General features: G+C 41.3%; 1 protein-coding gene across 5 annotated transcripts in view; it reads right to left on the minus strand.

Moving 5' to 3' along the window:
* The window catches only part of Bmp2k (BMP2 inducible kinase), a 108,757-nt gene that overhangs the window by 33,131 nt on the left and 63,567 nt on the right, over positions 1–12,059 (minus strand). For all 5 annotated transcript variants that reach the window (XM_076926444.1, XM_076926441.1, XM_076926443.1 and 2 more), the window contains exons 10-12: positions 10,071–10,231; positions 1,845–2,053; positions 192–290 (exon numbers count right to left, since the gene is read on the minus strand). In XM_076926444.1, coding sequence (XP_076782559.1) covers positions 192–290; positions 1,845–2,053; positions 10,071–10,231 — 469 coding nt within the window. The remainder of the gene's footprint in view (positions 1–191; positions 291–1,844; positions 2,054–10,070; positions 10,232–12,059) is intronic.

Genomic DNA, 12,059 nt, shown 5'->3' on the forward strand with positions numbered 1-12,059 from the left:
CTTTAGATGGGTGCTGAAGATTAGACTCATGTCCTCGTGCATGGAAGACAAGCACTGGCTGGACTGATGCATCTTCCCAGGCCCCAAACCGAGTTTTGAAGACTGAATTTTAAATAGCATCATGCATACTGTATATCCCACCTTAGTAATACACAGCTGTAAAGAATGTCTAGATAGGACAAAGCCCTTACCATGGTAGGATACTGTGATGCAGGAGGTTGTGGCTGATACACTGCGTGCATTAAAAACTGTTGCTGAAGTATGTGCTGCTGATGCATTGCGTGCTGATACTAGGAGAGGGAAAACAGAAAGAGAAGTCAACACTGTGGGGGTCTGAATGAGAATGTCCTCATATGTTTCAATGCTGTTCCCAGTTAATGATAATATTTGGGCAGAACTGGGAGGTACGGGCTTGCTGGAGAAGATGTGGCCTTGTTGGAGGCATGTCAGTGGCAGGTGAGCTTTGAGGTTTCCAGTCTCGGGTCTCACTCTCACTTTGGGCAACTTACACATCAGATCTGAGCTCTCAGCTACTGCTCCAGCAGATGCATGCGTGCTTGCTGCCATGTTTCCGACCATGATGATAATAGACTAACCCTCTAAAACTGTAAGTAAGCCCGCAATTAGATGCCTTATTTTATAAGTTTCCTTGGTGATGGTGTGTGCTTAATGTAATAGAACACTACGACAATATCCATGCCTTCCAGTGCCAGAATTCTTTTTCAGTATTATTTACTTTTAATTTTGTGTGATTGGTGTTTTGCCTGCACGTCTGTCCATGTACCATGTACATAAAGTGCCCGCAGAATCCAAGAGAGCACTGGATTCCCTGGGACAGGAGTTGTAATAGTTGTGAACCATCATATAGATGCTAGGAATTGCTAGTACTCTTAACCACTGGGCCATCTCTCCATCCTGGGTTCTGTTTTTTTAAGTATTGATTTTATCAGAACAATGATTAAGAAAATAGAGTCTTAAAAATAATATAAAACAACCATAATCTGTGACTGTAAATTTCTGTATGTTTACCAAATTAGTTTTAAAAGTAGTAATAAAGCAGAGTGTAACAACTGTTATGGGCACAGTTCAAGGATGTCTGGAGAAACGCTAACACTCATCACCTTTTCCTAGCTGATGAAGGTACCTTCAAGTGACCCCTCTTACAACAAGTCTCCAGGTTCCTCACTCTTCTCCCATGTCCTCCTGGTACCACCCCTACTGTGTCTGTCAGCCAACAATCAAGGGAGCAGCCCAATGGAGTGTACACAGTTGGCTCAAACATGTCTTAGATAATGATAAAATGCTTGTGCTTACAGAAGTTCCATGTAGAAAACTTTAGTGAGGATAGAATTCTGCAGGATTTTATAAAGGACAGAATAACGCCTCCTTTTTGCCTCTGTGCCAACACAGGCAAAATAATGAAACATTAATAACAGAGCTGCAGGACTGACCCATGATTACCAGGCTCACAGACAAACAGGAAAGGAAAGAAAATAATAAAAAGACAGTGTTTCTTTTGAAACTACAACACTTTTCTCATGGTAGCATTGGTATGGATTCAAAGTTATCTGTGATGCTTACTTGTGAGTACCAAGTGAGCACTTTCACTTCACAAAGCCATGGTGCAATCTATTTAACAGTGCGTCTCTTTACTTAGCAACAGATGTCAATTAATAAAACATCCCTTGCCAATGAGGAAATTGAGGAATAGTGTTTATTTGAATACAGTTCAAGTTATGATATGCCTATTTTAAATCTATGATACAAAAATGAATGCAATGGTATTCAACTGCTGTGTGAATTTCAAGACACCACTTCCCTATAAAAGGTAATAAAAATACTACCTGCTGCAAGTAAGCACTTTGAAGGAGCTGCTGCTGCTGCTGCTGCTGCTGCTGCTGTTGCTGCTGGTGAGGATGACGATGCAAATGGAGTTGCTGCAATCTCCAATCTCCCTGCTGTAATTGCTGGAGGACTCTATGCTGCTGTGGTGGTTGCTGAGGGGGTCCCTGAACCAGTAAGACTTCAGACCCATTTCCAGGTCTCAACACTCCTATATTTCAAAAACATTAATACATAGGTAATTTCATTAAAATGAGTAGATTTCAAGTTATTAAGACATTTACATGGTTTTATAATAGACCTTTGTGAACATTACATAGTCTAAACCAAGTACCTACTATAATTGTAAATGCCCATGAAATGTAATTTTATCATCTACAACACCATCAAATATATTTATTAGAAAGTCAATTTAGCCAAATCAGTGAGCTCCGGGTACAATGAGAAAACCTGCCTCAAAAAAGTGTGTGGAGCTAGATGAGGAAGATCAGTGGGTACAAGCACTTGTTGTGTGGTATCAGGCATGTGGATCCCAACAACCAGATAAACAATCAGGATGGAGCTGTGCACCCCTGCAGCCCAGGGCTTGTGGGGGAGACACAAGGATCACTGGAGCTTACTGGCTACCAGCCTAGCTCCAGGTCTCATTAGGAAACCCATCTCAAAAGAATGCAGTGGAGACTGAGACAGTAGGAGGTCCACACTTGTGCACACACATACAACACACACACTGGTACACAAGTAAAGAGACATTAGGGAGGAGAAAGAAATCTAACAGGAAGGAGAGATCAGAGAGGGTAACGAGATATATGCAGCATAAAAATACAAAGAGTAAGTATTTCGGGGGGAAGAGGGGGAAAAGAGGAAAGGGCAGTGAGAGGGTTAACATATAAAATTACATATGTGCATATATTTCATATGCATTTAAGAATAACATAAAATCTATTGCTTTGTATGTAAGTTTCTAAAATTAATAAAAACACTGGGTGAGAAAATAATCTAAAGGAAAAAAAAAATCATCTCACCAACTATTGGGCAAGCATTTTCAAAAACTTTTACTATCTGCCAGGGACCTTCCCAGCATCACAGGGTTTCCAGGGGAAGGCAGAGAGTGAGGAAGCAGCCTGGGTGGCCTGGGTCATGTTGGTAACAGAGGGGATTTAAGGGGTTAATACTACTGATGAACAAAACTTAATGCCCAGCGAGAAATTATAAACTCTTTTTTAACTCTTAAGTGTACATGCATATAGACAGACAAACAGCAGATGGGCATTTGGCAATTAATTCCTGCTGGCAGCAGCCTCTGGGAATTAAGTGAAGGATTAATTGTTAAGAGTTCCTTTCTCTTTTGCCCCCTGCCTCTTGCTGGCCAGGTGAGAGGCTTGCATTCCTTGACTTCATGAACCAGAAAGAAAAAAAAGAAAAAAAATTTAAATCTTTTACACAGGCAATATACACAGACTCACACACGCTCATACACATACACATTTTGGTTGGGCCTGACCACTGTCTCAATCAACTCCACAAGTATTTACGCACACTTACATACATACACAGATATAGATAGATAAACAGACATATACAAATATACATTTGGTAGATGGGGCTGAGACACAAATACCATACATATACATTTGGTAGATGGATGGATGGATGGATGGATGGATGGATGGATGGGGCAGAGGCCCCCAAACTCCCACATTATTTCTTTTCTCTGGTCTTTTTATAGACAAAGTTCTTAGAAAATACCTCATAGATACAGTGTTACACAAAGGGGAGTTACAGAAGGTTGTGGACAGTGCGTTCAAAGCAGTGCTTTACTCTATGAGCTCACTATAAGTTCACAGCCACAGTTCCATGTGGCCTTGCTTTATCATAGTGCACACCTGTGGCTTCATCCATCCACCTGACCTAGAATAAATGTTCTTCCTTGATCACAAATTTGCTCCAAGCCTATTTCTCTTTTCAGTGTAATTGTGAATGTTCACTGTATTCTTTATTATGCAGTCTTTACTTATTAGTCTATGAAGAATGGGCATATTCTACACTTGAGTCTAACTTTATTATGTCTTTCTAGCAAAACAACTAAAACCATCACTTAAAACCTTCTTTCTAAAATTATTTTAATCAAATCAGAAATTCTATAAAGTTCATTAGTTTATCACAACAATATTAATTCATGAAAGTTCAGCCCAATAGAGTGGGCTGATGCCCAGGAATCATTAGGCTATGTAATAGTGGTAGGAAAGGGATGTCAGCTGCAAGGAGCAATCCTGAGATGAAACTTGAAGGCCCTGCAACTCAGAGTTTGCATCACACCCATGCAAAAACAGTGGGCCACCTCCAGTCACCTGCATGCCTTTACCCTATCCTAGATGGATCCAGACAATATAAAACATTGCAAAGACAAGAGTAAAGGGACTGACACTGTGGCTGATGCAGTAAGCACCTGGAATCTTTAGGCCAAATATGACTGTTCACAAATCCTAAATGAATACGCCTCTTTTAAAGTTTTGTTTATGTGAGGTGTGTGTGTAAGCATGTGCATGCTTGGACATCAGAAGAAAGCGTCAGATCTCTTCGAGCTTGTGTTATGAGCAGTCTGACATGTGTGCTGGGAACCAAGTGAGGGCGCACAGGAAGAGCAGCAAATGCTCTTAACCAATGCGCCATCTCTCCAGCCCCCAAATATGTTTAATATAATCCTCGGACAAATGCACTGGCATGGAAATCAAGAACTGATTGTAAGGCTGTTCACCACCACATTATTAATAATAGCAAACACTGGAAATAATCTAAGTGGTTATAAAACTTACAGAATACTCATGACATGCAGTAAATTAAAACTTACACAACAGATCTATACTGATATAACTTTCCAAAACTATCTTAAAGGGCAAGTAGCAAAGAAACATGTCTGAGGCTATTTATGACAACGACACAGATTGTTCATATGAACTAAACACGGCTACAGTAGTAACATTAATTTATACTATGTTCATTATTACCAAAAATGATTGTTTATACTTAAAAAGCTAAGAGCGTACATACTACACTGGTATTTAACTAGAAAGAAACAAGGAAAGTTTTACATTTTTCTGTCAGTATTTCTATAGCATATGAATATTTCACTCTAACTTCTATATAAAAAAAAGAAATCTTTAAAAAGTAAAACACATACATATAAAAGCTGTAATGTCTCCAGTGTAAACTGGGAGCAAGCATGCTAAAACAACAAATTCAGGCCCACCATCAGGGGCAAGTCTGGCACTGACAGCTAGGACATCTCACTAACAGCAGATAAGCCAGACCCGATCTGCGATGCAGGGGCCCAAGAGTCCACCAGATAACTGTGTCTGAAGAGACATGAACAGCATCCAACCCACAGAAATGACCCAGCATCTCGTACCCTGCCTCGTGGCTGACTGCTACTTCTTTACACACGAGGCTCTCGCCTCATCTTTTGGGTAAGATCCGTAATCATGTCAGATTCTCAATTCTTTAGAGAACCCTAAGAATCCTGTGGCTTCTAAATTACCTACATGGTTGCTATGGTTTGAACATATCAAACACTCACCTACCATACAATTTCTTAAGCAAAAAGGGAGAGATGCTGGAGACAGCTTATCATGACAGGGACTGGCAGCAGTAGGCCAGGATGGAGACATCTCAGTAGCTCATGGCAGCTCTTTGTAAAAACCAGTCGTTCCCATTTCTCCTGACCTTAGCCCTGGACAACGGCTGTATAGATTCCGTTTGTGCGTGACTGCTTTTCACTTGGCCTTGGTGTGCATAATTATTCTATTATATCTGACTTTCCTATTTCTCCTTCTGCTCTGGTGAATTCTGTGAAACTAGATGTTCCTTGATACAGTGATTCTTAAACAGGTAAAAACTGAGCACCTAGGGCCCAGCCCAGCGCAGTCCTAATGGCCCAGGTGCATCTATGTGCTCTCATCTTGGAAACAATGACAATGGTAGTTCCAGATTAATGCTTGACTCTCAAAGAAAGTTTAAAGCAATTATTAGAAAATAAAATAGAGCCAACATTGGGACCCCAAGAAAAGGAAAAACAATTGAAGTTATGAGATAAGTTTTTCACAAAACACTGGGACTTTTAGAAGAGTCATTGTGAACAATGTACAGAAACAAAAAGCTAGCGGAACTACTGAGTTAAGGATTAACTTGATTCTTTCTGGCCACTGCCTGGCAGCTTTGTCCAAGTCATTTATCATTAGAGCTTCAAAAAAATACAAGTAGCTGACCTCGGAGCTCTGAGCTCTGAAGTATAAGTCAAAAGTTAAAGTTTGAAACACAGCATACACCTGGGCCATTAGGACTGTGCTGGGCTGGGCCTTAGGCCTCAGCTTTTACCTGTTTAAGAATCACTGTATCAAGGAACATCTAGTTTCACAGAATTCACCAGAGCAGAAGAAAGGAATAGAAAAGTCAGATATAATAGAACAATTATGCGCACCAAGGCCAAGTGAAAAGCAGTCACGCACAAATGATACCTATACAGCCGCTGTCCAGGGCTAAGAGATGGGAACAACTGATGTTTTAAAATTTATTTTTATTTTTATTTTTACTGGATATTATATTTACATTTCAGATTTTATCCCCTTACCCCATTCCTTCCCCTCGCCCAAGAACCCCCTATCCCACCCCTTCCTCCTGCTTCTATGAGGATGTGCCCCCACCTACACCCCCACTCCCACCTCCCCACCCTCGAATTCCTTCACACTCGGTGCTCAGCCTTCATGGGACCAAGGATCTCCTCTCCCACCTATGCCCAACAGGGCCATCCTCCCCTACATATACAGCTGGAGCCATGAGTCCCTCCCTATGTGCTCCCAGGCTGGTGGTTTAGACCCTGGGAGCTCTGGTTGGTTGGTACTGTTGCTCTCCTCATAGGACCGCAAACCCTTTCAGCTCCTTCAGTCCTCTAACTCCTCCATTGGGAACCCCATGATGAGTTCAATGGGTAGCTGTGAGCATCCACCTCTGAATATAGCAGACTCTGGCAGACCTCTAAGGAGACAGCTATATCAGGCTCCTGTCACCATGCACTTCCTGACATCCACATCAGTGTCTACCGTTGGTGACTGTACATGAGATGGATTCCCAGGTGGAATGGTCTCTAGACGGCCCCTCCTTCAGTTTCTGTCCCACACTTTGTCTCCATATTTGCTCCCTTGAGTATTTTGTTATTCCTTCTAAAAAGGACTGAGGCATCCACACTTCATCTTCCTTCTTCATGAGCTTCATGTGGTCTGTTAGTTGAATCTTGGCCATTTCAAGCTTTTGGGCTAATATCCACTTATCAGTGAGTAAATGCCATGTGTGTTCTTTTGTGGCTGGGTTACCTCACTCAGGATTTACAAACAGCTGCTGCAGGCTACTCAGGTGTTTCCATCCTGGCCTACTGCTGACTGTAGATCTACTTGCCAGAGATGTAGCAGAAGCAGTCCAGGAAGTTCACAGCCAGGGTGTTCCTGTTTCCTGTAGGCACATGCAATGTGACCAGACAGCCTCTCCAGCTGCTGCCAAGTCTTCCACCATGAAACCTTTCTCCCTTAAATCGCTTATGTCAGGGTATTTTATCCAATAGGAAAAGAAATCATCACAAAACCATAGTCCTTTAAACATCCTTTCAAACACTGTCACTGAGACAGCTCACAAACCCTCACGCTGATGGACAGTGACAAATAACAAACAGACTAATAACATCTCCAACCCAGGCAGCAAGAAAAAGAGCAAATGCTAAGTGTGTATGTATTTGAGGTGTAATTTTCCATGTGCTTCACGATTTGCTCGCTACAAATGAAGCCGCTGCTCCAATTCTGTATCAGATGTGAGTAAGGAAGAGTGAAGTCATTGAGGGCGGGAGCAGCTCAGCAGCTGTGAGTACTGCCTGCTCTTGCAGAGGATCAAGTCAGGTCCCAACACATACATGGTGGCTCACAACTGTCTGTAAGTCCAGTTCCGAGGCATCTGATGCCCTTTCCTAGACCCTACTACCAGGTATATAGATGGTACACATACACACAGCCAAAACATCTACACACAGAAATGATCTTTAAGTAAATTAGAAATTATATACAAGTAAGTTCAAACTGTCATCTCTCTTCTCCATGGAGTTAATATTCCAGTTCAAGCATTTCAATACCACAAACTGACTGCAACAATATGCCAGGTAATAAATGCAAAGGTAGGAATCACCTGCTGTCCCTGAGCATAGACGTAAGGAGTAGTAAGTAGCAGTTAACATCTCTTAACACTTCTGGACCAGACCTTAAATCAGGTAGACATTTAAACTTCTTGGAATTCTATCAGATCGGTACACATATTATATATATATATATATATGTATATGTATATATATGTTAGTTTTTATAGTTTTTAAAAATGGAAGAAATGAAAATCAAGTCAGATTCATGACTCAAAATATGTGCTCTTAACCACTATAGTACCTGTAATCAAAACATTAAAACAAGACAGATTTGCCCGGAAATGTTGTTATGCAAATCAGGGTTTTCTGGAGGTCTGGATTCTTCAGACTACATCTTTGATGCCTTCAAAACTTAAATTTACTCTATTGGAAATATTCTACAGAAGTTGTTTTTAGGTGTTATGCTACCATAATGCATTTAAGATTATAAAAATAGGCCAGATGGTGGTGGCATACACCTTTAATCTCAGCACTAGGGAGGCAGAGGCAGGCAGATCTCTGTGAGTTCCAGGTCATTCTGTCTATAGAGCAAGTTCCAGAACTGTTGTGGATAGCTCTGGTCTTGTATTTTGATGCTAATTCCACTTTCCTGGGAGGGGCTGCAGAGGAGGAGTGAATCAGTACACAGGTGACTTTGAGAACCTTCTGCCCACCTTAATCTGTAAAATAAAGGCTAGAGCTGGTGACTGGGCAGTAGAAGAAGTAGGTGGAGCTAGGATTTGGGAGGAGGAAGAAGAGAGGAGAAGGAGGAGAGAGGAGAAAAGATGGCTGTGGATGTATGCATGTCTCTAGCAGTCTAAGGTAGTTATTCTTATCAAGGTTACGTTTTTGGGTTAACAATTCTAATTGTGTGAGCATCTTGTGTACTGAGTATTTGCTAACATATGCATCCATGGCTAATCTTTAAGCATTAAAAGTCTTCATTCTACCGGGTACCATGAGGATGGCAGATATTGTCTGGGGTTGAGCTGAGCACTGTGAGGGTGACGAAGTTGGCCCAAGGACCACGCTTAGAGCCATGGAGTAAATGGAGCTGACCAGCAGAGGCAGCAGTCACGCCAATGTCTCATGGGCCCTGGGCCGGGCCTCCTGGCCAGCTGGTGTTGCTTTAGAGTGGGAAGATGGCAGTGGCCAGGAGCTAGCAGGACCAGGTCTACCTTTTCTAACACCTCTCGCTACACAGGGCAGCCAGAGCTACACAGAGAAATTCTGTGTCAAAGGAACAAAAAGAGATTATAAAAACAATTTCTCAAAATCAAATTAGAATAGTACTTATGCTGTGATATCCATATGGCTCCTTCGCCAAGGCTCTAGAGACTTGTAACTCAGTAAAGATGGACTTTAAACTCCTTCCTGCCCAATATAACATACAGTCTCCTGTACAGCAAACCTCAAACCTCTTGGCTGATGACCCAAAAGATGAGCTTTGACCCATATATCAAAGCAAACTGAGACTTACATACATTTATATCACTAATAACTTTGCTTTGCCTTTAGAAAAAATAGTTCAGTCTAATGGACATCAGCAGACAGTTTCTTGTGATGGGGGTGCATGTGTAGACATGTATGTGGGTGTGCTTGCCCACATACAGAGGTCAAAGGTTGGGGTCTGGATGTACTCAATCATTGTCCCACTTTTTTCTGTTAAGACAAGTCTCTCACTAAGCTGTCACTGCAGTTGGACTGAGTGGCCCTCAAACCTAAAACCAGCCTGTCTCTACCCCTAACCCATCCCCCCAGTGCCCCAGCCCCACCACACCATGCACCACCTCACAGCCCATGCTGGGTTATGGGAGCACACTGCCACGACCATTTATCTTACTGGAGTGCTCATGCCTGCACAACAAGCACTTTACTGACTAAGCCATGTGTCCAGGCTTTCCTTCAAGCACTGTGTCTGTGCTTTACGGTGTTAAATTCATTTATACTCCACAGGAAACAAACCGCATCAGGTTTATCCATACCATGAAAGGTCAGAATTGCAAAGGCTCATTACCTTTGGGTTTGTGGTTATTGAATTCCCCAGGAGCAGGGACTTTAACAGGTGTTGCTGAACTCTGAATGGTCAGCACACTGGCAACGGCAGCGGTGGAATTGGCCTTTGGTCTTTGTCTTGGTGCAATTGAGGTTTCTGTTGGTCCAATGGTATCTGTTATTCTATAATAGAAAAATACAATTCATTCCAAATAATGATATTGTCTCTAATTTACTATTCATTCTATAAAATACAGACACAGTTATTATTACAGATGACCACATTAGTCCTTCTGGTTTCCTTCTAAGTCTCCATCTCAGAACACAAGTTTAATAAAGCTAGTAACGAAAACAATACAGCCACAGCTGCTGAAACAACCTTCAAAGCTGGAAGCACAGGGGTATAACCCTAGAGATCTAAAGGATGGCGTAAGACTGAGAGTTTACAAACAGAAACCTTCTCGTAGGGTTTCTGACAAAACCAGGATCCACTTCTTTAAAAACAAACAAACAAACAAAAAACACAAGAATTAATCCCCCTCGCTTGCTGTCTGTCTCCTATGGCCAGTAAACCCAGAGATGCCAGCGCTTGCCAAGTCAGGATGCCTGCTCATCCAATCTTTGTTTTCCTAGAACACTGAATGGCAATCAGGAGAAATATCTGATTGGGACTCAGAATAAGCCCCAAATGCAAGCGGCAGAACAGTAAGCACAATTTTGAAGCAATGATTAGCAGGCATAAGTGATGTTTCAAAACAACAACAAAAATAAGTAAATTTATTTTTAGCATTCATACATGCATACAAGGTATCCAAATCAAATCCAACCCCCAACTCTCTCCCTTCCAATTTCTTCTGTATTGCCCTCAAGACTTCTCCCTTACAACCTCTGAAAATTGCATATTTTTTCAACTTTGCTTTCTATATTTATAAACTCTATAAAAGTTTAATAAATCTCTCCTATATTTCTTTAATGATTTAACTTAATAAAATTTCAGATGATTTAACAACTAAAACTACATATGCATGATTTATCAAGCCCATAGTTCCTGCAGCACACACCTACCATAATACCTCTATGTACCACAAGAGGGAGCCCTCCTAACACTTATCTTTTCAAATAGAAAGAAACAGAAAACTGTGTGGCAAAATGTCAGAAATTCCGGTTGGTAACCTAATTGAATTCAGTAGGTCATAACAAGAAAGACAGGAAGTAATATAGAAGGGGTTGGTTGGGAAGAGAAATCAGGCAGTGGGGGGACAATGATGGTAATGGAAGCGAGCACATATGATCAAAAGATACCATGATGCACAAAATTATTTAAAAAAAAAAAAACCTTAAGACATTTTTTTCCAGAAAATTGTATAAGCATTTTGCAGGTATGCGGTCTCCTAACACGAACAGGCAGATGCTCAGATGATCAGTATGGTATGGTACAAGCTGTCTAAGAATGTAATGAAGAGAGCAAGATCATTTATATAATAGCCAATCACAGCTCATTTTTAATAATAATGAAGTTGTCCACAAAAGCCATATGTATTCTTAATTGCTGAGTCATCTCTCCAGCCCCAGATTTAAGGTCTTACTCTATATGATGGAGTCAAGTTTAGTAATGGAGTAAATAACTGAAAAATAAGATTTCAAACTTGATTCTTTACCAAGCATTCTAGTTACATGCACACATAAATTCTACAAACTACACACACTAATGGCCTGTGACAATTATTTTTTTCCTTCCTTAAATATAAATAGGCTTAATAGCTATTAACTCGCTTCTACAGTTCCCTGAATTCAGACCAGCCAGTGTCAAAAAAGATGACAACCACATGTCGACAAAGGGCCCGGGGCAACATCAACAGTCCCACAGTCAGGTCCTCACTGGTAAGCGAGCGCTCACTCACACAAGCCTGCTGTCAGCTTCTACTTGTGAGCATCTGATTTTGCTCTCATCTATGCTCCAGCACCACAGTCTGAACAACTCGGCATGCTGGGTAGGTGGAGACAGTATTTA

The sequence above is a fragment of the Arvicanthis niloticus genome, chromosome 27, assembly GCF_011762505.2.
Source record: "Arvicanthis niloticus isolate mArvNil1 chromosome 27, mArvNil1.pat.X, whole genome shotgun sequence".
Classification (NCBI taxonomy): Eukaryota; Metazoa; Chordata; class Mammalia; order Rodentia; family Muridae; genus Arvicanthis; species Arvicanthis niloticus.